The 21,091-nt window shown below is 47.0% G+C and overlaps 4 protein-coding genes across 4 annotated transcripts; 2 read left to right on the top strand and 2 right to left on the bottom strand.

The window, feature by feature from the left end:
* Positions 1-1,258: 1,258 nt before the first annotated feature.
* Positions 1,259-6,420, bottom strand: PtA15_10A4 (uncharacterized protein; the record flags this gene model as incomplete). The annotated part of the gene is made up of 32 exons (XM_053160682.1): positions 1,259-1,309; positions 1,393-1,468; positions 1,549-1,745; positions 1,813-1,913; positions 1,983-2,016; positions 2,085-2,154; positions 2,223-2,242; positions 2,318-2,364; positions 2,430-2,529; positions 2,608-2,647; positions 2,717-2,739; positions 2,803-2,865; positions 2,938-3,043; positions 3,114-3,206; positions 3,279-3,289; positions 3,387-3,409; positions 3,489-3,553; positions 3,621-3,735; positions 3,806-3,962; positions 4,035-4,055; positions 4,120-4,163; positions 4,232-4,348; positions 4,431-4,437; positions 4,519-4,577; positions 4,643-4,826; positions 4,901-5,008; positions 5,087-5,267; positions 5,374-5,486; positions 5,571-5,688; positions 5,770-5,821; positions 5,893-6,240; positions 6,375-6,420. 32 exons carry the CDS (start codon positions 6,418-6,420, stop codon positions 1,259-1,261), a joined length of 2,790 nt encoding a protein of 929 aa, XP_053024140.1.
* Positions 6,421-8,653: 2,233 nt separating this feature from the next.
* PtA15_10A3 (uncharacterized protein) lies at positions 8,654-11,365 on the bottom strand (the record flags this gene model as incomplete). Its single annotated transcript, XM_053160571.1, has 4 exons — positions 8,654-8,767; positions 8,834-9,251; positions 9,335-10,379; positions 10,474-11,365. The coding sequence occupies 4 exons, from the start codon at positions 11,363-11,365 to the stop codon at positions 8,654-8,656; spliced, it is 2,469 nt and encodes an 822-aa protein (XP_053024139.1).
* Positions 11,366-11,601: 236 nt separating this feature from the next.
* Positions 11,602-16,855, top strand: PtA15_10A2 (uncharacterized protein; the record flags this gene model as incomplete). The annotated part of the gene is made up of 7 exons (XM_053160462.1): positions 11,602-12,290; positions 12,367-12,558; positions 12,657-14,283; positions 14,381-15,725; positions 15,791-16,201; positions 16,442-16,733; positions 16,840-16,855. The coding sequence occupies 7 exons, from the start codon at positions 11,602-11,604 to the stop codon at positions 16,853-16,855; spliced, it is 4,572 nt and encodes a 1,523-aa protein (XP_053024138.1).
* Positions 16,856-17,810: 955 nt separating this feature from the next.
* Positions 17,811-20,400, top strand: PtA15_10A1 (uncharacterized protein; the record flags this gene model as incomplete). Its single annotated transcript, XM_053160353.1, has 12 exons — positions 17,811-18,266; positions 18,345-18,455; positions 18,535-18,638; positions 18,712-18,721; positions 18,833-18,910; positions 18,982-19,160; positions 19,244-19,379; positions 19,448-19,738; positions 19,819-19,961; positions 20,035-20,110; positions 20,189-20,304; positions 20,376-20,400. 12 exons carry the CDS (start codon positions 17,811-17,813, stop codon positions 20,398-20,400), a joined length of 1,725 nt encoding a protein of 574 aa, XP_053024137.1.
* Between the last annotated feature and the right edge of the window lie 691 nt (positions 20,401-21,091).

The following is a 21,091-nucleotide window of genomic DNA, read 5'->3' as shown; positions in this document are numbered from 1 at the left end:
TGAAAAAAAGTCAATGAAATCAAGCTTAGTAATGAGAGGCTTGCTTGATCAAATAAAAAAGGTGAATTAGTTTGGTAAAAGCCATCAGGAGGCCCATTGAATATGAACAGTTTTTGAGAGAAGTTGCCACAGAGAGTCTGGTATTTCCATGAGATTGAGCCCCAGGGGATCCAGTTTTGACCTGCCCCCTCCCTGGGAGCCCCCTGATCACTTGATTAAGCCCTTCCTGGACAAAACTAATAACCATCCCTTTCTTCTTGTTGCTGCGGCACAGCTGAAGGGTCATCCATAGGGCCTTTGGGCCTTTGGGGATTTTCAACTGGTGCCTGTGTTTAATTGATGTGTGCACTATATTGTCTTAGTTGCATATGCATAGTACTGGAGCACTTCCTGTCAGCTTTGAATAAATATGGAATTCCATATTTTGCAGGGAAATTTGAAATTTAGAAATCTGGATCACTTCTGGAAGCTTCAGGGACCTAGATTTCCCTACAAAATCTGAAATTTGTTGGCTCAGAATTGAATTTTCAGATTTACAGGAGGTCCTCCAGTGTGCAACGTCAAGTCAATTATCAAGTCTGAACATTTAAAAAAAATTACAGAATAAGAATGAGATTTAACTATTTATTGGGGGGGCATAATCCCGCAGGGACCCCAAAGGAGAGACTTATGTGCTAAGTCACTCCCACAAAGGGTGCAGGCACTTGTGTTGTGTGAGGTTGATTTTAAAAATTTATCATCTGACACAAATATAAATTAGATCAATAGGGGGTTTTAAACATGATGCAGGTCCTAGTTCAGGAAAACTAAAGCAGGAAAACAAAGTTCCTGCACCAATAACTTTCCATTTAGTATTGCATGTTTTTTGGGTAAATTTAGGTTCCAGTCTGCAGCTTCTGTTGCAGGAGTGCTGATTTCTTGAATTGGGGTCCTGAAACAGTACCAGCACCATATATTAAACCCCCTAACATATAAATCAGACCAAAGCACATATTGAAATTGAAAAATAATAATTTCAATGCATAGTCATGAGAAACACATCCAGAAAAACTTTACACACAACAAATACAACACACAACAAATACATTTCTGCGGCATGTATTTGTTGCAGTCCACTTCACGGACAGTCTATTCTAATTTCAAAAACCAAGACCTAGTTGACTGATCTTCGTTGAGAGCTACAAGTGATTCTGGTACCCAAAATAAAGGGGGGATATTGAGGAGTTATGCCGTACTAATCACTTATAGTACTTAGTGTTCAGCGGCGGCGGGCACACAAACGGGCCACTCTGAATATGCCTGCACCGGTCTGTTGGAATAAGAAGTACGAAAAAGCGAGAGACTCAGCGACCAGACCACACAAATGAAGTTGAGGTAAAGAAGACTACTAACTAAATACCAGCCAAAGCCCAAAAACCGAACCAAGGATAGCCCAAAGGTTATCCATAACAGCGCCTGAAAATATTTACTAACAATTTACAGAGAAGAAAACAACACTTGGGTCAAATAAAAAGAATAGAGAGATAAGATGAGCGGAAAAAGCCTCACGTCCGAAAATCGATGCTACTTTGCATGATTCCAATAATTATACCGGCATTTCCTAACAGCCAAATAGCAATAAAGCGAGTCCGAAACGTCTTGTCAAGGTCGTCTGCCGTGGGCTTTTCCACAGCCTCTACTGATGTTAAAGGTTGCATCGCACGCGCCACGGTCTCTTTGAAATCCGCATCCAGCTCTGATTGATCCTGAATTATGTATGAATAATTATTGATTAGGCTTGGGTGGTAATCGAAATGGCGAAAAGGGCCTTACTCTACGTATGTCTTCTACCACTCGCCCACCGTCATCTTTAGCAGTGGTGGTACTGGAGACCGAGGGAAGGGATTCGGCTTTATCGGATCCTTTGGTACCCCCTATATGTTCAAACACAATGCTGCTTCAGATTGGCATTGCGTCATAAGCAGGCAAGGTGTGCTGCTCACATGAAACGTCGTGCAAATTGCAAAAGGCATAAACCTGTTCCCAAAAATTAGCTTTTCCTCGTATCAGACGGAAGAAATGTGAAAGCAAGATTGTTTACATACATTGAGAATATTCGTAAAGGAAACTGCAATAAACAAGTACGGAATCATGGAGTGCAATAGATGCCAAGGGCTATTTACACGGCAGTCAGATTGTAACCCGTAGCATTGAAAGAATTATAATTATAATTGTAGACGTACTCCATGTACAAGATTGATGACTGAAGCAACGGTAGGGTGGGAGCAAGTCAACAGGCAGCTTCATGTATCTAAAGAGGAATGGAAACCAGACTTACAACGATGTAAATACCAAACGTGCCTGCCAGACCAGCAAAAATAGGACCTAGAGGGTACGGCAAGCATAGTCAGAAAACGTGTTTGTTGGCAGGATAAAAAGAGCTTGTTTACCATAACTGGTGCTCATAAAAACAGAAGCTTGATTACTCCCTGAAGCTTCTGCCTCATCGAGTTGAATATTAATCGGACAGAAAGCTTTGACCGTTAAAAACTGGAAAGGAAGCATGTTTCAATTATCTAAACGTATTTAGGGAACGGAAGGCTGGAGAAACTGAGTTTTCATGCTCACTAATGTCATCGTTAACAAGTAAATAGCAAACGATGCGAAACTGAAGAAACCAGCGATGCGTTGGTAAGTCGACTAGGGGGTTTTTTGGGATGCGAAGACATTTACTCACATGCATAAGCTGATTAAATACGCCTTTCGTCATTCATTTTATTAGCGAGGTGAAAGCTTCTAAACTTCAGAAGAGGAAAGACTTACTTTTTTCTCTCCTTTCGGACGATTGCCTAGTGCCAAAATGATTTGAAGGGATACCAAAGCCAGCTGGGGCGATTTAAGGTAATAACTGAATCAGCGAAAATTTTGGATGAATTCGAGATAATTAAGAAGACACACATAAACAAGTTTCAGTGCGTAATTCAGTTGACCTAGCCAGTCGTATTTATCTGCTACCGAGTCAGGGTTATTGAAATGAGCCGTATTGTCGAGTATGGTACCAGACCTGAAAATTCGGGAAACACGTTGAGCAATGGTTTTTCAGGCAAGCTTTGCGCACATCATGATCTACTCACCAACATTCCATAGTTACCCATGCGATTTTCTCAGCGGATGTGCCACCAGGGGTTTTGAAAGGATCGGTGGTATTGCGGTTGGCTTGGAATCCTCTGGAATTAGAGAAAAAATCAGTTGACCTGGCAGTATGAATTATTTAAATCAGAATGGCTCTAAAAACTTACCCAGCAGCGTACTATGTTAAATTTAATCATGAAAATTAATCCAACGTCAAAATCCTGACATACAAAACGGTTTTTGTTTCACAGACTAATGACGTAGATGCTACTTACTGGATCTCGCCAGAATTGATGAACTGTCGAGAAAAAAAGAAGAGATTCAAGTAAATAAATTTCTTCCAAGTTATGAGCTCTGATAAACCAGCGAGGACTTACCCAGATCAATAATTGCTGCGAAGGTAACATACCAATTCGCCAGAGAAAACCAACTCATGATAAGCCTAAATTATCAGTTGAACATCAGCTTCCGCTTGGTTTGGGCTTCGTTTCGTTGGGGAGGGGGCGTACCCGACTGTTGTGTAGATAGCTTGGACGTGTAGGAAAAGCAAGCGAATAGGGTTGTGCCAGGTTTTATACATCCTAGGGAAATGAGCCAAAGCGTAAACACCAGCAGCGAATGATCCTTCAAAACCAAAAGGAAAAGCACATTAGCCATTTGACTGGATGATCAATCCCTTAATCTCGACGCATACCGTTGAGCCATCGTCTCCGTTGCCCAATAAGCTCCGCGGCTGACTCTGGGACATCTGTTTCTCCTTTAGCCGGCTTGACATAACCCAGGACCCACTTATCTTTGGCTTTGGCTACTAATTCGAAGCACAAGATTCGGTCTTCGGCTAAAAACATGTTCTGGAGTGCGGAAAAGACGTCTGTCAGAATACCGAGTTTGAAAAACGGGGTTAGGTTAATGCAATGACTTACTTTTTTGAAAATTCCCATTCCCTGTGTAAATCCCGATTATTTTAATTAGCCCGAAATCAATTTCATTGAAAACAGAAGTGCTTACTTGAACACCTTTGTCTCCAAGTTTTGCGGCCAAGGAATGATCACCTGTCATATACCAAGAACAAAATCAACATTGCGCAACGAAGAAACAGATGGGATGAGGAAAGAAATACCATGAAAATATTGCTGGAGCGGCCTCCCGCGAATTGCTCGTGTACGATAGGCAGAGAAAGCACCGGGAAGTACTGAGACATACCCAAACGATGATTCGAGCGGCTTATCTAGAATGTCTGTTTCTCATTGCGGTCCGTTAGTTTGACGTTGTTTGACGCCTTTCTGGTCACGGGAGACGGCGTGTGTTGCATTGCTCACTGGACATCTACATACCAAAAGTGGAAACGGTACATTAACAACCTGTACATGAAGCATATGGCTCAGTCACGTCGTAAACCTATCTCACCTTGTATTCGAAATTTTGGGCTGCCACCAACGGATTCAAAAGCTTTTTACCCCCCGATACTATTTGAAGGGATCAATCAGAAAACCAAACAGCTTATTTTATCTTACCTTAGATGGAGACTCACACATCGCATGGATCTCTCCGCAGGCGCCACCTAAATTGGGATTGTGAAAGAAGGCCTCCCATAAATAGTAAAGTGACCTTGGCCCAGGCTTAGTTCCAGCGTCGAGTAAGATGCAAACTTCAGGTTCGAGATGAGGGCAAATCGCATTGAAAAGCCATCGATGTGAATTAATCTTCTTGGCATTCTGGAGGAAGAAGTACGAGCCACCAAATCAGTCAATGCCAGGTCTCAATGAAGCAAGTGACCATCTAAAATTACCTTTTGTTTCAAGACGAACGTCATCTGAACTGGAACCAAATTATCCGCATCATTTTCCTGCGGGCTTATGAGCTCCAATTTAGGGGTCACCGATAGCATCGTGGTATACTGCCCGGGAAAGACATGTGTGTTAGACACCGAGTGGAGCATCTCTCAAAGTCATTTCTCTGAAACTCGAGCACCAACCTCGAACACATGAGCTTGAGTTTCCTTTCCATCAACCTCCTTTTTCATCACTCCGTCTTGGTAAACTCCTAAAGTTGCCAACAGGTCCAACGTTGCTTTATCGGCTGGTTCGATCCCATCAAACACTAGAACAACGGCGATCTTCTTCCAAGCGGCCCCGGCACCAGTCTCAGGCGCTCCTCTGCGCATTCGATCAAATTAAGAAATAATAAAGTCAAATCAGTCTGGTTGGAGTAATAACTTTCTTTTCAGCGTATCATGTGTTTTTTTTTTCGTTCCATACTTACTTCTCCGCCATTTTCTTAAATTCGCTCCAATGGGCCTTGCATATTTCCTTGAGATTCAACATCACTCCATGAAGGGTGCGGGCTACTAATACCTTATCTTCATTGTAGTAGGTCTGTGGTGAAGAGAAATAATAACGAAGGATTTAGCCTGCCAGCATTGTTTGAAACACAAGAAAACGAAGAGGAATGCCGCCTACAATTGCCACAAGTAATTCAATGTCTCGCCCGTACTTTTGAGGTCGGAGAGACCATCCTGCTTCACGAGTAAAGTCGTCCGGATCACATGTGACGGCTGTGTATCTCATGTGAGTAAACCTAACTCAAAGGCGTCAGTCAGGTCAAGTTAAACTTCAAAATACATAAAAGGAGTCAGCTGGAATGATTTCGGTAACTGACTCATTATCTTTACCGATGTGACCGCCCATGAGGTTCGCATGCTTGATCGGTGCTACATTGAGACCAAAATGTTTTCAACTTAACTAGTCTCGAACATGTCCTCTACTGTGCGATCAAACTGACTAGGCACTGGATACTCATGGACAAAATTTCCCTTCGACAATTTAACCTTTATAGTTTTGGCTCGATTGCGGTTGACCTTTTGCCTTTTGCCCCACGCCTCAGCGCTAGTTTGGGTTCGGTAGAGTCTTGCGGATGCTTCTTTTCCGCCGGCTGAGGTATCGGTCAACACTTGCGGAGCCGGGAACCCGAATGATGTCGCCGAGACTGGCTCGGGCGGGTATTCCTGGCCGTTGAGGCCCACTTGATGATAGTCTTTCTCTAGGAATTCATCATCTGCAGAGTCTCCCTCCCCATAGTTAGTGATAGGTGCTTCGACATGACGGGGGTTCGCAGCGGTGCCATCATAATCTTTAGTTCCTCGAATGAAATTGTTCGAAGAGTGGCATGAAACAAACGTGGTATAATGTGATCATGTCAGCATATATCATGTGTTTTCCGAGAACACAATAAGGGATGTATCTGAGTTGGAGCGTTTAACTCACAGTCATGTTGATAGTGGGGATCGCTAAACGGATCCGCGTAAGACATGGTTGAGGGCTAGAATGAGATGACAAGGATTGGCGCGAAATTTGTGGACGCGCTCTCTGATCGGACGTGGCTCTTGATGATGCGGATGTTTCGATCAGGGCTTCAGGACGTGAGTATTGGAAGGCAATATTTGAGATTTGAAGGAGGAGCAGAGACTGAGGATATGGCGAATGGAAATGCGTAAAGATATCTACAAACGTATTTACCTTTTGCCGAAAAATTGGCTTTCTCTTGTGATCAAGGTGGATAACCCGATCCGACATTCTTTTGCGCGGGCAAAGTTTCTGCATGGTGCTTGTTCTCGAAGGCCACGAAGGAACGTGCGGGAATACGGCAGCTAGGAACCGCTGATGCTTGCCGAGATGAATGAATGACGCTATAGGGTCTTGGGTTAATTTACGGCTGTTGAGCTTCCTGTAAAAGCGCGGGGAGAGAACCGTGCTCGCCGGGTCCAAGCCGTCTCCGTTCTACAATTTTCTGCACACTTTTCGGGCTGACTCCTGCCCAGCGGGTGCTGCTCTTGAATCACCCAGCTGTAAGCTTCTGTGGTCTCCACTGATAGCGGATTTTCACCGGGACCGGTGTTCGGGTCTCGGCGAAGAGCCTCGAGCGAGTCTCGACGACGAGGAAAAAGGAAAGAAGTGCCAGCATGAACCTCGTCTGGAGCCTAATCCATAAGGCCTCCTCGGGCCGGCCTAGCCCTCTCACATTCGCGTGTTTAGACCTAGATATCCCCTGACGCTCCGGTCACCGGCTTAGATGGTGCAAAGTTTGTCGGTGTTTACTACCGCACCGAGTCTAACACAAGCCTCTTGGTAAGAGCCTGGAGGGCAGCCCCGCAACGGTCGGCGCAAGGCTACCGGGGCAAGGCCACTCCAGCCTGAACTTAACGCAAGTCCCTCCTCGGGCTCCAGCCTGGGACTCCGAACGAGCCAGTTTCCAGCCACTCACCCCAAGCTATGCGCCCCCGTAGGGAATCGGGAATTCTGTCAAGTTTCCTAGCGCTGCACCCGACGGGTTTGATCTAAAATTATGAATTACGAAAGTGGACCGGCTTCTGACCAAAAGAAAAATGGCAAAAAGATTTGCTTGGCTCGCTTTTCTTTATTTATACCGGAATGTTGTTTCTAGTTATCCGGCGCAGAAAAGGGCATCAATGATCTAGTGTTTATATTTATGGACTAGACGTGTCAGTGACTGGAGTGAGCATGATTGGAATGAGCTCGGGAAGCCTTTACATGCCAGAAGTAATGTTGGACGCCTAGCATCGCATCCTGCGCAAGCATGTTACTTGTCGAAAGAGGCCAGGTTTCTTTAGTTAGATCATTGATGAAGAGGTAGGATTTGCTCCCATGATTACGAATCACGACTGGAAAAAATCCTCCTCATCAAGGCTTCGACCAGCTTCGACCAGGACGAACTCGGGGCAGTTACATAATCTAAAACTCAGAAATCTTCAGGATAAGAGTGAGATGAGCGCAGGCGGAGTTAAAGCCCCCAGGAGGGATAGCGGAGCGCAGGCCATGATTTGGTGTCAGCCCACAAAAAAGAAGACTCTGTCCACACCTTTCGAATATCCACGGTAAACCTTTGGATGCTTTGAATGCCCTGCCCAGTAAATCACAGACAGTACAGGCACATACTGCCCACCCGGAGGGAGGCCTCCAAGCTGGCCACCATCAACCCAACAACGGGCATAGTCACAACCGCTCCGTGGGTTGATTCGAGCTGCTACTTGAGATATATATGTGTGAAGTTGATGAATATTGTGATAAAACCCTCTGGACCGTCTCAAAAAGAATGTGTAACAGAAGGCCTTTACTAATACATGGAAAGGGAAAATTAATGATTAGTTAAACAAGAAAGAAAAAAGGACAAATAAATAGGCTGTTTACATGAATAGGTACACCTTGCACACAACACCAAGAGGATTGCTTGCACAAGAAGGAACAAATGAGGAAACCCCGATGTATCGCACACAGATACAACATAACATAAGGACTACACTTTCTTCTGGACACGCACTGTCAACTTCGAGGAGGAAAGATAAAACCACAAAAAAAAACGATGTGAGTGAAAAAAAGTGAAACCCGAAAAGAAAAATTGGAAAGAAGTTGAAGGGACTTCTATAATCGGTTGATTTAAGATATACATAAACAAATATAGAAATGCCTCTTCACAGGTTGCTAAAATACAAGACAAAAACTGTAACCATGTTAAAAAAAAGAAACCTTCATGTTGAGGGTGTTGTCGCGGTCGTTGTTGTGGATGATGGTGATGCTGTTGTTGATGATGAATCAGGATCCAAGATTCTTGCCCATTCGATCAATAATCTGAATAGATAAACCTAGCGGAAAGAAAAGAGATGTCAGTCCACCGAAAGAGCTACTAGATAGGGTTACGAGATGCTCACCTCCATATCTTCTTGCCGCAAGTGTCTGAGCTTCCAATCCCGCCCATTCTCAGCAATCTTCCTTAACTCATCATCCGCATCGAATCCCTCGAGCCCGATGGCTGCCTTCTCCTGCCCCTGCTGCTCTTGGTTCGCACCGTCTGGCAGAGCCGTCTGATTCTTCTGCTGCTCCGACCTTAGTGCTTCTCCATCGGCTCCCGCGGCCTCCTCGGACTGCTTGGTTCCTTCGTCTTCTCCTTCCGGTCGCTGGTCCTGTCGGGTCTCATCAGGAATCACCGATCGCTTCTCAAGCTTCTTACGTTTCATTTCCTTCTTAATCGGGAGCATTTGCTCCTTTAATATATCCGGAATACCCATGAAAAAGGTGACCAAATTGTGCAGCTCCGCATAAGACGACGAGAGAGGAATGAAATGATACCTGGAGGGTTCGACCAGAAAATCAATCGAAATCAGTTTTGCGTCTTCCGAATAAATAAAGAAAGCGAGGAACGTGATACGCACCAAGGTTGTACCCAGTCTCGCCAAAACTCTTGATGGACGCTCATTTTTACGACCGCACTTCGACTTTCCATCAGCGCACTGAACCGAGGAGAGAATCCAGCATCGTCGAGATCCAAAGTCATTTTAGCCTTCCAACATTCGCTCAAAGGTGCTGGTGGTTGGATATGGTAGCCCTGCTTGTGAAGTTCATGACATTCCCCAGCTTTGGGATCACAGGCCATGGCGATATCCAACATGAGTGGATCGACGACCGTTGCCGGTGCAGAAACCGAGAGTAAGTTTTGGGAGGTGACGTTGAGGGAGACCAGTACTCGACTGGTTTCTGAGCGCCACGAAGGGTCGGTTTCGCCCTGCTTGTGGGCCATCGAGGACAATGAGGCGGTAGATTCGGTATCGTTTGAGACCAACTTGACTAGTCGCTGTTTCTGGAAGCTGCTCATGTGGCCGGGTGGAGTGTCTGCCCCCCTGGTAAGTTTACCATGCCAGTACATCTTGTTAGCCTTTTGATTCCATGGCATGTCGGCTGGAGTCGAGTTCCGACCGGCTTTGTAATCAGATTCGTAGACGAATTCGGCGCGTGGGGAATAGTGATAGTAGGATGGTATGAGGATATCGGCGAAGCCTTGGGGTTTTGAGGGTGAGAAGAGTGGATAGAGATGTTCTATTGAACGTTGGTCGGCGAAGAAGGCTGAATGGAGCCGGTGAGTGGATGGTCGCTCGCAGAATGAGGCAGCTGATTCGAGTTCACTCAGGAATGTCAACTCTCTGCGCGAGGGCAGAGGGGCGGTACCGACTGGATGAAGCGCGCGAAGCCGAGTGGGCCGGTTCATGGAAAGGTGTGTTTGAGTTGAGCTCATCGATGATAGCCCGCCACCAGCCGCGACGGCACCGGTGAGAGACTCGGCAGATCGAATGGTCTCGACCAGACGTCGGGCAGCAGAGTCAGCGGGACATGCTCGTCGGTAGGCATCCCATACGTTCCCATCTCGTCCCCATTGGGGCTTGAAGCCAGTTAGCGAGGGTTTCTTTTCTGGATCATGCTGGTCTACAAATAATACGAGTTTTGTCAGGGGGTTGTGAATGTGTTCTGGAAGTTTTAGTAATAATATGTAATAAAAGGGGGGGGGCGGTAGACTGACCGTAGATCTTCCGATCCTGATCAGAGAGATAATGGAATTCTTCGCCTGTTAGCGGACGGGTCTGACGAGGCAAGACTCTTGCTTCGGAATGTTCATTGATGGCCAGTTCGAGCGGAGGTAGTTTGAAGTCGGATTGGGCGTGGATGTGATCGATGATCTGTTGGAGTGCGTGACCGGCAGCGAAGCGGCCGCTTGGGGTGCTGATTTGGACGGTGGAGTCAGAGTTGATTTTGACGAGGGTGATGCCGGGGATCTTGACGAGCTCCTGAGTGCGACGGGTGAGTTCGGCTGGGGATAGTTGGCGGAACGGTTGGAGATCGGACATGAGGCCATCGAAGCGGTTGATGAGAGTGAAGTTGTGGAGCCGGGCGAACTGGAACCACTGGTCGAAGCCGGGTGGTGGTTGGAGTGGATAGAATTTCTGGTGGTAGTCGATCCGGGCCTGCTGGAGCGAGAGTGGCTGTGATTGGAGGGTTGACTGCCACGCTTGGCGTGCGCTGAGGAGGAGAGGGAGGATTGGGTGAGGCGAGTGATCGTCGGGCGGGGTGAGCAGGGGGTTGTCGGGATCAGAGTCGGGCGAGGCTGAGGAGCGGAGAGGGTTGGGGACCGAGTCGAGCCAGCTGAGGAGGTCTGAGGAGAGCTGTTTGGCCTGCGACTTGAGGCGCTGGTGCTGGTCGAAGAGCTTGATGGAGATGCGTGCGGGAGAGGGCGAGGTTGCGTGGGTCTGTTTGAAGGCGATGAAGGTGAGTGAGGAGAGACAGATGGCGATGGGGACGAGGGTGAGCAGGAGCAGGTTGCACTTGCGGCTGCGAGGCGGGATGAGGTGGTGGTGGATGATGGGGGGTGAGGAGGGGGGCGAGAGGTAGATGGGCTGGTACTTTGGGCTGTCCATCGGAGGCGCCGGACTCGGAGCAGTTCTTTCGAGGGGTTGGGGTTAGCGGGGAGAAGGGCGAGGGGACAGGAAAAGAAAGAAACGGAAAGAAGAAAGGAAAAAATTCAAAAGACAACAAAAAGGGAAAAGGAAAAAGGAAAAGGAAAGGGAAAGAGCCCCCCCCCCCCCCGGGGGAATGACATCATCCAATCCCAGATCATCCAAGGTGAACAGCTCATGGGATTCGGAAGAGACCAATGTCTCGTTCCGAGCTCCCGAGCTCCGAGCCCTTCATCCGGCCCGATCCTCGAGGTGGCCACGCCAGTCCGCAAACGGACGAATACCTCCCATATGGCCACCCAGCTCGAGACCACCACCCACGCATGAGTGACGGCCAGTACGGTGCTGCGATGCTCATCAGCGCCTCGCATCTTGATCGCCAGATCAACACCTTCATCCAGGAGACCTCAGTCATCTCCCCCCAACCCGCGGAGAGCTCCACTAGGCCATCAGATTGGCAGCAGCAGACACGGCATGCTTCCTCACCCGAGCAAGACAGCGATGACGACGATGGCCACTTGCCCTCGAACGCGCCCCACGCACATCTGCGAATGGCTGGCTCTAGGCCGCCAAGTCGGGCGGCTTTGGTTCGGCGAAGATCTAGAGCACCCAGCACATCTTCCAGCTTCGTTGATCGTGGGCAGGAATCTCAAACGCCCGGCTATCTCTTCCTAAACGAGGTCCCTCCGCTGCGGATAAAGAAAAGTACCCTCGCAAACCATCCTCCGCCGTTGCACTCCCCCAAGCAAAAGGGGAAAGCTCCCACTCACTCCAGAGCCACCTCTCATCATCGTCGGGCGGATGATCAGCAACAACGCTCCGATCGAGCTCAACGTGCCATAGAATCAAACCCAGCCGAGTTCGGAATCGGCTCAGCCGAACAGGAGTAAGCTCTCTTCTTCTTCTTCTCCTTCGTTGACTGCAAGAAGCCAACCGAACTAATCAGGGGTTGTCCTGAACAGCTTGAAGGCCCCCATAGACATCTTCAAGTCGCCCCAGCATGCCTGGTACTTTGTCCGTCGACTAGTCGGATTGGAACTCCGATGGGAAGCAGCCAGAGCATGGAAACTGACCGACTTGAACTCGAGCAGCGTCGACACTTCTCGCAAAGAGCCATCGAACCACCACTCCCGGGTGCGATCGAATGATGATCAGTTGGTCACCTATTTCTTTCTTTCGGAATTGCCCCCTCAAACGCAAGCTTGGCTAACCTGATTGAAATCGATCAAAACCCTTGCTTGCCATCAATCAGAAGCTCCTACAGCTGGGATTCATCATCTGGCGAAACAACCGTTGCCGCGGAAAACCTCCCGATCTTGACCTATCTCATTCAGAACTTTCTCCTCACCTTACCTATCATTCGGGACACCGTTTCAGTCGTGCCAAACGTCCCGCATAGCTCCCACTTCAATCCACAAGCCCCAGCAAATCATACCTCGGTGGCAGTCTACTGGACCGCCGGCGTGCTACCCATCTTGAGAAGATTGCACCAAAGTAATCTCAGTGCGGTCATCGATTTGGGAAGCCCAGGATTCCTCCACATCCTCTTCGACTCTCACATAGCTCGCTTGATTGAACGATCTGTTGCAACAAGTCTCAAGCTTTGCACCCAAACTCCCCGCTTCCACAAAACTCCAAATCCAGTCACCTGCGGAGCGGGGGAACTGGCCTCCGAAGGTACCCGTCGACCCAGAAGCCTCGACGATCCAGAAGTCACGTCTCCCGAGAAAAACCAGCCCCCTCAAAATGAAGAGACCCCGGACCCTTCTAACGAAGCTGGGAGGGCGGAAACTCACTACTTTAAGGATATCACCCCTCTAGCTGTCTCACATCCACCCGATCCCGGTACGCCTGAACGTGAACAGCCCAGAACCTACGTGCATAACTTCGAAAAAGAACCTCAAAGGTATTCCGGCATTAGTGTTCAACCTAGTCAGCGAGCTTCGATTGGGATCGTTACGCCGTCGAATTCCAATTCCATGCCCGACTCACATGAAGCCCATCCTCTCAATCGCACGGAAAATTTCTCCGTTGGCTTCTTAACTCACGAAATGCAAAAAACCGGCGTCACCCCTTCGAATACCCCGTCTTCAAAAACCTTCTCATCCACAAGCACGTACGATCGGCACCCTACGGATACAGAAATTTCCACATTCATGCCAAGCGTCTTTGGTAGCATTCAAGAATCGCCTCTTGCACCATCCTGGTCTAAAGGATTTAACCAACTAGACGCTTCGATCGGAAAAACAAAAGCGACGGATTCGTTTCATTACAGAAAATCTGTGCCAGCCGCATCGGCAACTTCAGAAGAAGTGAAGAGCGTTCGTCAAACAATAGAACGAATGAAGATGGAAAGACAGAATAATAGCGAGCACGGACATGAAGACGATAACAAACACACGGGAGAAATAGATACTGATAGCGAGTTGAAAAGGGCGAGCAAGTGGGGGTTCACTTTGAAGTCTCTATCCCTCCTCAGACACAGCAATACAGTGCGAGCTCCAGAAGATCCGAAAAAGGCATTCAGAAGGTCGTGGAGGATCAAATCTGAAAATGCACCCAAGATGTATTTGCCACCGTCACCCGATGCACTCTCCTTAAAGTTTTCCCAAAGTGCCTCACCTCAAGTATCCGATACACCCTTTCAAAAAGTGACGGTCCCAGAGAGTTTGGTCAAAGGTTTATCAAGTCCTTACGAAAAAATCTACCAGCCTGAAAGCTTTCAGTTCCAATTCGAACTTCTCGAAATGCCAAAAGACTCGGTTCCATGGCCATGGGGTGATCCCGTACCTTTCTGGAAAGGCACACCGGTGCACAAGCTCTCTTGGGGCGGCTTTGAAGTTGATCTGGTGGGTATCCGTCAGGGAATTGGAAAAAATGTAAGCGTTTGCAGCCACTCCGACTTTCTCTCCATTCAAGCACACGTCATCAACAGCAAATTATTCAGCCAGGAAGTTCCTGACCCCTTGACCAAAGTCTTTCGTGATCAGAGTTCGACGACCATCTCGCCTGGACGAATATGTCTTGAGAAAAGAATCCCAATTCAAGAATTATTGTCGTCGCCTTTCGAAAGATTTTCCGAATGCACATGTTCGAGCCGTACCTCCGCCTGAGATTAGCTTGGAAGATGATCTGTCCTCATTGGATGCTTTACTACAAGAAGACGAACATCAGTTAGTTTTAAGCAACAGATCAGATGGTTTTGGCAAAGTGGTCGTTCCTCAGATATCGTCTGAAAGCAGGATGGTGCAACCTCTAAGCGACCTTAACCCTAATTTGTCCGGAAACCCCTGTTTCGTCGACCCATTCACCAGTTTACCGGTGAGTCAAGAACCTGTCATAGCGCACGAGGAAATCAAAAGAAGAGCTACGCTGGCTTCAATCTTTGGGGTTGGAAACCACAAGTCCAAATTTTCTTTGGATACGCGGTCGGATTGGAACGGATCTAACAGGATGGGGAAAAACCTTACCGACGCCAGAAATGAACGCGTAACCGTCGATCGTGAAATAGTAGGCAGTGCAAAACAGCCAAAGCATCCAGGCCATTCTCGACGCGGGTCCTTGCGACAGATAAAGGTCTCATCCGATACCCATCGCCGCGCGTTACGAGGCTGGCTCAGAGACACTCTATCCATTCGCGCCGTCGGACATCATCCAGAAACAGCTGCCTTTCTTCTCCTAGGGAGTGTAGTGCCCGAAGAGAAAGATTTGCTGGACATCCGTCAAAGAGAGATGATTGATGAAGAACGTCGGAATGAGCGTCTGCAGGTTGCTCAGGGCGCAGCCGAACGCTCCAAAACGATACATGAATGGTGGTCCGAAATGAAAAACGAGTTCGTCGATGGCGAAGGTCTCCAAAATCTTTCAAACGCGCTCAAACAAGGCTCATCTGTCGAAGAGTTGCCCTTGAGGTTTCAGAAAGCGCTGGAGTGGATCCGAATGAATATAGCTGAGGGATTGCACGAACTTTTGGTAATTGGGAATCAATCAGATATACTCTTCGGCAAGCTCTTGGGTCTCAACGCTGCTATACCCTGGTCTCTAATCAAAAACGTTTTGAAAATTAAGAAGCCCAACCTGATGTGCAAAGCTCTTCTCGAAGTCTTCCTGAACAAAAAGTCAAGCCTAGGGAAATCTAAACCCAGTGTGATTCAGCGCTTGATCGAAATCGCTATTAACGAGACCGAAGGGAGCTTTGTGGAAGTCGAAAGACGTATTCAGGCCTGTCGGGCGCGAATTCAAAGCCTCACCATGTGTGAAAAAATCATCAAGTTCGTACACGCCTCAAAGGATCTTAAGAACCTTTTCAGGCGGTATTCAGGTATGACACTTTTTTCTCTTGGAAAGTCGAAAAAAAGCTCACGCAGTAATCGATAATTGTTTCAGAATCGGCTGACATCGAACTGGTAGTGGCAATCGTCCGAAGTGCTGAGGAGCCCCGCTTGGATAAATACGACTTGGAGAGGGTGATGAGTGCCTCCAAAGCTTTCAAATCTCTCTTGGCAAAGAACCGAAATCGGATTACCAGCTCGATGACAGAAAACATCCATGTCCGTTTGATATTAGATCTGAAGTTGTATCTCAGATTGATTAGTCAAGAATGGGACTCGAAACAGATTCGGAAGATGTTTTCAGAGGACAGTGTCGCTGAAGCTCTGGAAGTTCTAATATCCCCCATGCTGGAGTTTTTAAAACGAACTTACAATACCGGGAACGCTGTTCAAGCTCTGGATGATGCCCAAAGTTTCATCGAGCAATTGATCACTGTTGTCAACGCATTGAGGAGTAGAATTCAAGGTTAGTCTACTTGCAGATCTGAATTTTTTAGCCTTCTTGGAAAAAAGCAGGCTGCTGATATTTGAATACGCAAAAAAAAAAAAAAAAAAGATCCGCAAAAATCTATCAGGGTTCTGGCCCGTCTGCTTAAACGACACCAAAATAACTTCTACTGCTGGCTGCACCAGATTCACACGCACGATACGATCATAGAAGAGTTTTTTCAGTGGCTAACAAAAGCAATGACTTTTCTCAGCGAAGGTTTACTCCAACCCATCTTGGTTTCTGAGATTGTACTCCCCGTGGACCTAGACGAGTTGAGTGACGAGTTAGATGAAATCGTCGAGTGGGAGGAAACGAAAAGAAAGCGACAGTATGAACAGCTATGCCGCCGTTACTCGGCCGATGTGGATGGGGACGATCCGGTTATCATCGAAGGCGATGGATTTGGAAGATCTAAAGTTGAACCTTTGGTTGATCCGAAACCCTTGCCACCCCAATTGGATCACATTGCAAGTTGCTTGGAACTGTTTCGGGCCGCGATCGGTAAAGCGTGAGTCTTATATACTGCCAGATGTCAGAAACAAATGAGAATGATAGGCGCGCTAATAATATTCGCTGTTCCTCTTTTGTTTTTGATTAATTAACTACTGGACCAGACTCCTCCGCCGATAATAGCATGGCTATCGGAGCTTAAGCCCATGAATCTGGCTTGTGTTTCCAGCACATAGCAACTAGGACACTCTTCACCAATCCAAAACAATCATCCCCCGAGAGTTGATGCATTTCATTTTTACCAACATGTATGTATCTGTTAATAGAATATTTATTTTCGAAGATTGTTGTTGTGTTTGTAGTTCAAGAACTTGTTTGTACCCCTAATTGCTTGTCAGCGTTTTTAAATCATTGCAATGACTCTGATTAATGCTCTGGAAAACTAAATTTGAATTGATCTTAAATCGATGGTTAGCCGAAATAATCAGTCCGGCTGTCTCATGAGAAATCTTGGATCCTGTGATCTGATGGCAAAACCCCGCGTTTATTTTAAACCCTTTTGGTCAAAAAGCCATCTAAAGACTATGTATAGATTCCTCCGCGTTCATAAAGTCTCTCAAGTTCATAAATCTGCTTACACATTTATGTATCCATACTCCGAAAAGTTGTGAGGTATTGTGAACTTTTGAAGGATCGACATGGTGACGCTTCACGAGTCTGTACTTAAGCACAACTTTGACACAGGGTAGTTAAAGTGGGCTCTTCCTCGTCGGTTGACCACTCGAAATTTCGTACAAGCTTTAGCCTGAACTTGCCCTGAAGGAACCAACGGCCGGCTGACTGTCGCAATCCCCTCCAAGGTGGTGCCACGGATCCCTATGTAGCACGCGACTATTACGCAACCCACCCCCTGCACAGACCCACCCCAACCATCAAAGTCGGCTCGAGGAGCATGTCCGAGTCGACTCACCAGCACAAAGTATAGGCTGAACGAGTCCCAACGTACCATCAGCAGACACCAAGCCTGTAAGTACTCACACCCTTGCTGATCTGGGTATACAGATGTACCTATCTACTGACAATCCAACTTTTGTATTCTGTTGCTCAGCTCACGTAAATTCTTGATATCTAGCTCATGGCCAACGATCCTCCGCGGGAGTCGGATGGGAACACGAGAAAACATAAACGGACCCGATCGGATGTGATCGAAATCAGCAGTGATGAGGATGATGACCCCAGAAAACTAGCCGATCAACATCGAAGCAAGATCGCATCTCGGAATAGCTCTAGTATCCCTTCCGCGCCCAGCTCGTCTAAAGCTCAATCGGTGCTCCAAAACAAGTCGGAACGCTATAAGCTAGAGTATGAACGACTGGCCCGACAGCGCGCCCGAGAACTCGCCTCGAACCCTTCCGGACCCTCTTCCCCTGCCAGCCCAGCGATTACCCCTAGCATACAGCCCCCGACAGAGCCCAGTGTGTCTCAATCCGAAACCTTTCAATACTATTGGAATTCGACTATTAAGGTTACCTTCAACGATTGGTATCCTGATTGTCCTAACGCGCTTCGAATAGAAGATATCATTGGACCGGTAAAGTCGCTTCTCTTATCCACAATTCGAATACCATCCTTGACGAATGCGGAAATGCTTTTTGTCTGATTTATGCAGAAAGATCGGATCAAAATGGTCTTGGTCAGCTCCTACGTTCTCGAACTTCCTTGGATCCACAAGCTATTTAATCCAAGGACTCGGATCATGGTCATCAGACACCACACAGACGTCAGAAGATTGTTCCTCTCCACACTATTTGTACCATTGGTCTATGCTGATTAATTTCTGTTTCATAACATGCTCTCAGTGCGGGTCGTTCAAAGTCAACGAACGTGCGAACATGTTTTTGTGCCACCCCCCGATGCTTAAAACTGCTAATGGTAACGCTCGACCTGGCTGTATGCACATCAAGTTGAGGCATCCTATACTCCGATTTCACAAAATACATCTGATCTAATAAGCTTCTTCTTCCCATCATTATTAGATTCTTTATTGTTAGTACTCGCAGATCCAAACCTCCAGGACCACATGGTTTCCTCAGTAGATTTGCATAAATGCCGAGCCTCCGATCTGTATCTGATCAAACCCAATATGCTCCGCGACAGATTTTCTACGATACTTTTTGCCGAGTTGCGATTCCGACGGCGAATGCCGTGTCATTTGATTACGAAATTGTTGAGAACGTAGGTTAACTAATTGGCCAAATGGTTTATCAGCAATCAAACATCTAACCTATCATTTCACATGTTTACAGGCAGTATGGATCCAAGATTTCCGACGCTTCGATGGGAATACTATCGGTTACAACAGTAGACGACCTGATGAAGTGCCCCCGTTCAGGAAGACACTTGATGATTTACTTGACCGGATGGGAGTCCCTCTCCCGTTTCGAAAACCGCTGGAAGATCATGATTTCCGCACAGCAGCTGCAAAGTGATTTATACACGCTGTTTTTCGGTTGGGATACCTACATGCTGCTTATGTGTTGTGTTTTTTCTCATTCGGTTCAAATTTAGCTTGGTGGTTTCTGTTCAGGGTGACCATTCTGCGAATTCACCACCGTTCGGTCAGATGCGGCTGGCAAAGGAGTTGAAAACTCTTGGACTCCAGTCAGGACCGGGGACTGGCCGGACAGCTAGTTTGGAATGCCAGGTGTGCCATGAGGATTTGCTTGGTACCCTGATCGAGCCAGTTTGCTTATTTAAACATTTTCCTTTCAGGGTTCATCGATTGGTAGTTACGATTTGAAGTGGCTCAATAACTTTTACCATTGTGCATCTGGTTCTCTGCCCACTGCCGGTTTGCCAGAGCCAGACTTGCAGACTGACAGCTCAACGTCCCCGTTCTCGGTGCTATATCCGAGCCTTCATACCGTCCGGAACAGTAAGAGTGGGAAGGCCGGGGCTGGGACGCTGTTCTGTAATAAAGCTACTTGGGAGAAAGCTAATTTTCCGAAGCATATCTTTGCGGATACCATGTCTAAACGTGCTGGGGTCTTGATGCATGTCAAGGTGACGCCAATGATTGGCCAATCTTCCAGCCAAAAATATCGTCATCTCACCCAATGTTTCTCGGACTTTGATGATCGCAGATGATCTTGGGCCTCTTCACCTCTGATTCCTCAAGCGAGTCGACTAGCTCAACAGTTAATACCAGTACTGGCAAGCCTGATAGGGGAGATGAGCAAATTAATAAGGACCACATTGGCTTCTTGTACATTGGCTCCCATAATTTGTAGGTTGGATCTTGATTCACTACCCGCTGAACATGTTCTAGTCTAAGCTAATTAGTGCTTCATAACCACCAGTACTCCGGCCGCTTGGGGCAAGTTCACCTCGAAAAAAACAGGCTCACGTGAATCTACTTTACTGGAGATCAGCAACGTAAGCAGGTTTTTTTTTTTTGGAATTGATTAGACATGTAATTGATCAACCAGTGCGGGTGGTTATTTTCTTCCTCAGTGGGAATTGGGTGTTGTGTTGCCGGTCAAGTCACATGCGCAGATCGAAGAATATGTGACTTGGCAGAGGCCACCGAAGCCGTACGGACATCGCGGGAAGGATTCGTCGATACCATGGTAAGGGGCATTGGTACTTTGATATGTTGATTGTTGCTTTCTTGCTCACTCGACTCGGTTTTGCTACACAGGATGCAATTCTCGCATGGGCGTTAATAGTTTTGTGATATTGGAGTGTTGAATTAATAGAATACATTAGAATACGATGACATGTGATTCGATCATGAATTTAGGGGGTTGAGAAATCAACTCCCTTAAATTACAAAACCAACACCCAAACGCAGTTTACGTCGCGCGGACCACTTCGGGACGTCTTCCCCGGGTCCTCCTGACCGCATTTTGACCTGAGGGCGTTTTGGGAGTCGGAATTGTAATTCCGCAATGCCAAACGTGAGTTGGGATTTTAATTTTACGAAAAATCCCAGAAAATAGAGAAATATTTATATCTCCTCACTGGAGCACCCAAACGCTCCAAAATTTTTGCAGAAATCTAGATACACTGTCTAGAAAATATGTTTAGATTTACAGCAGTATAAACAATCAGGAAGGCCTTGGGGAACAGGGGGGTTAATTTGGCGGATTTCCTACTAATGAATACCCTCTCTAGAAAATATTTTTAACACCAAGGAGGCATTAAGCATCAGGAACACCTTCTACAAAGCCCTGTGGATAAGAATTTGGTGCAGTTCCTTAGTAGGAAATCAAATTAGCCCCCTGCTTATAGAAGGCGTTCCTGATGGGTAATACCTCCTTGGGGCTCAAAGTATTTTCTAGAGAGTTTATTCATATGGCAGAAAAAATTTGGGGCCATTTGGAGCACCTTAGATGAGGTTTTGCGGGATTTCCT

The sequence above is a fragment of the Puccinia triticina genome, chromosome 10A, assembly GCF_026914185.1.
Source record: "Puccinia triticina chromosome 10A, complete sequence".
In the NCBI taxonomy this organism is placed as follows: Eukaryota; Fungi; Basidiomycota; class Pucciniomycetes; order Pucciniales; family Pucciniaceae; genus Puccinia; species Puccinia triticina.
This window is presented reverse-complemented; position numbering and strand designations above follow the sequence as displayed.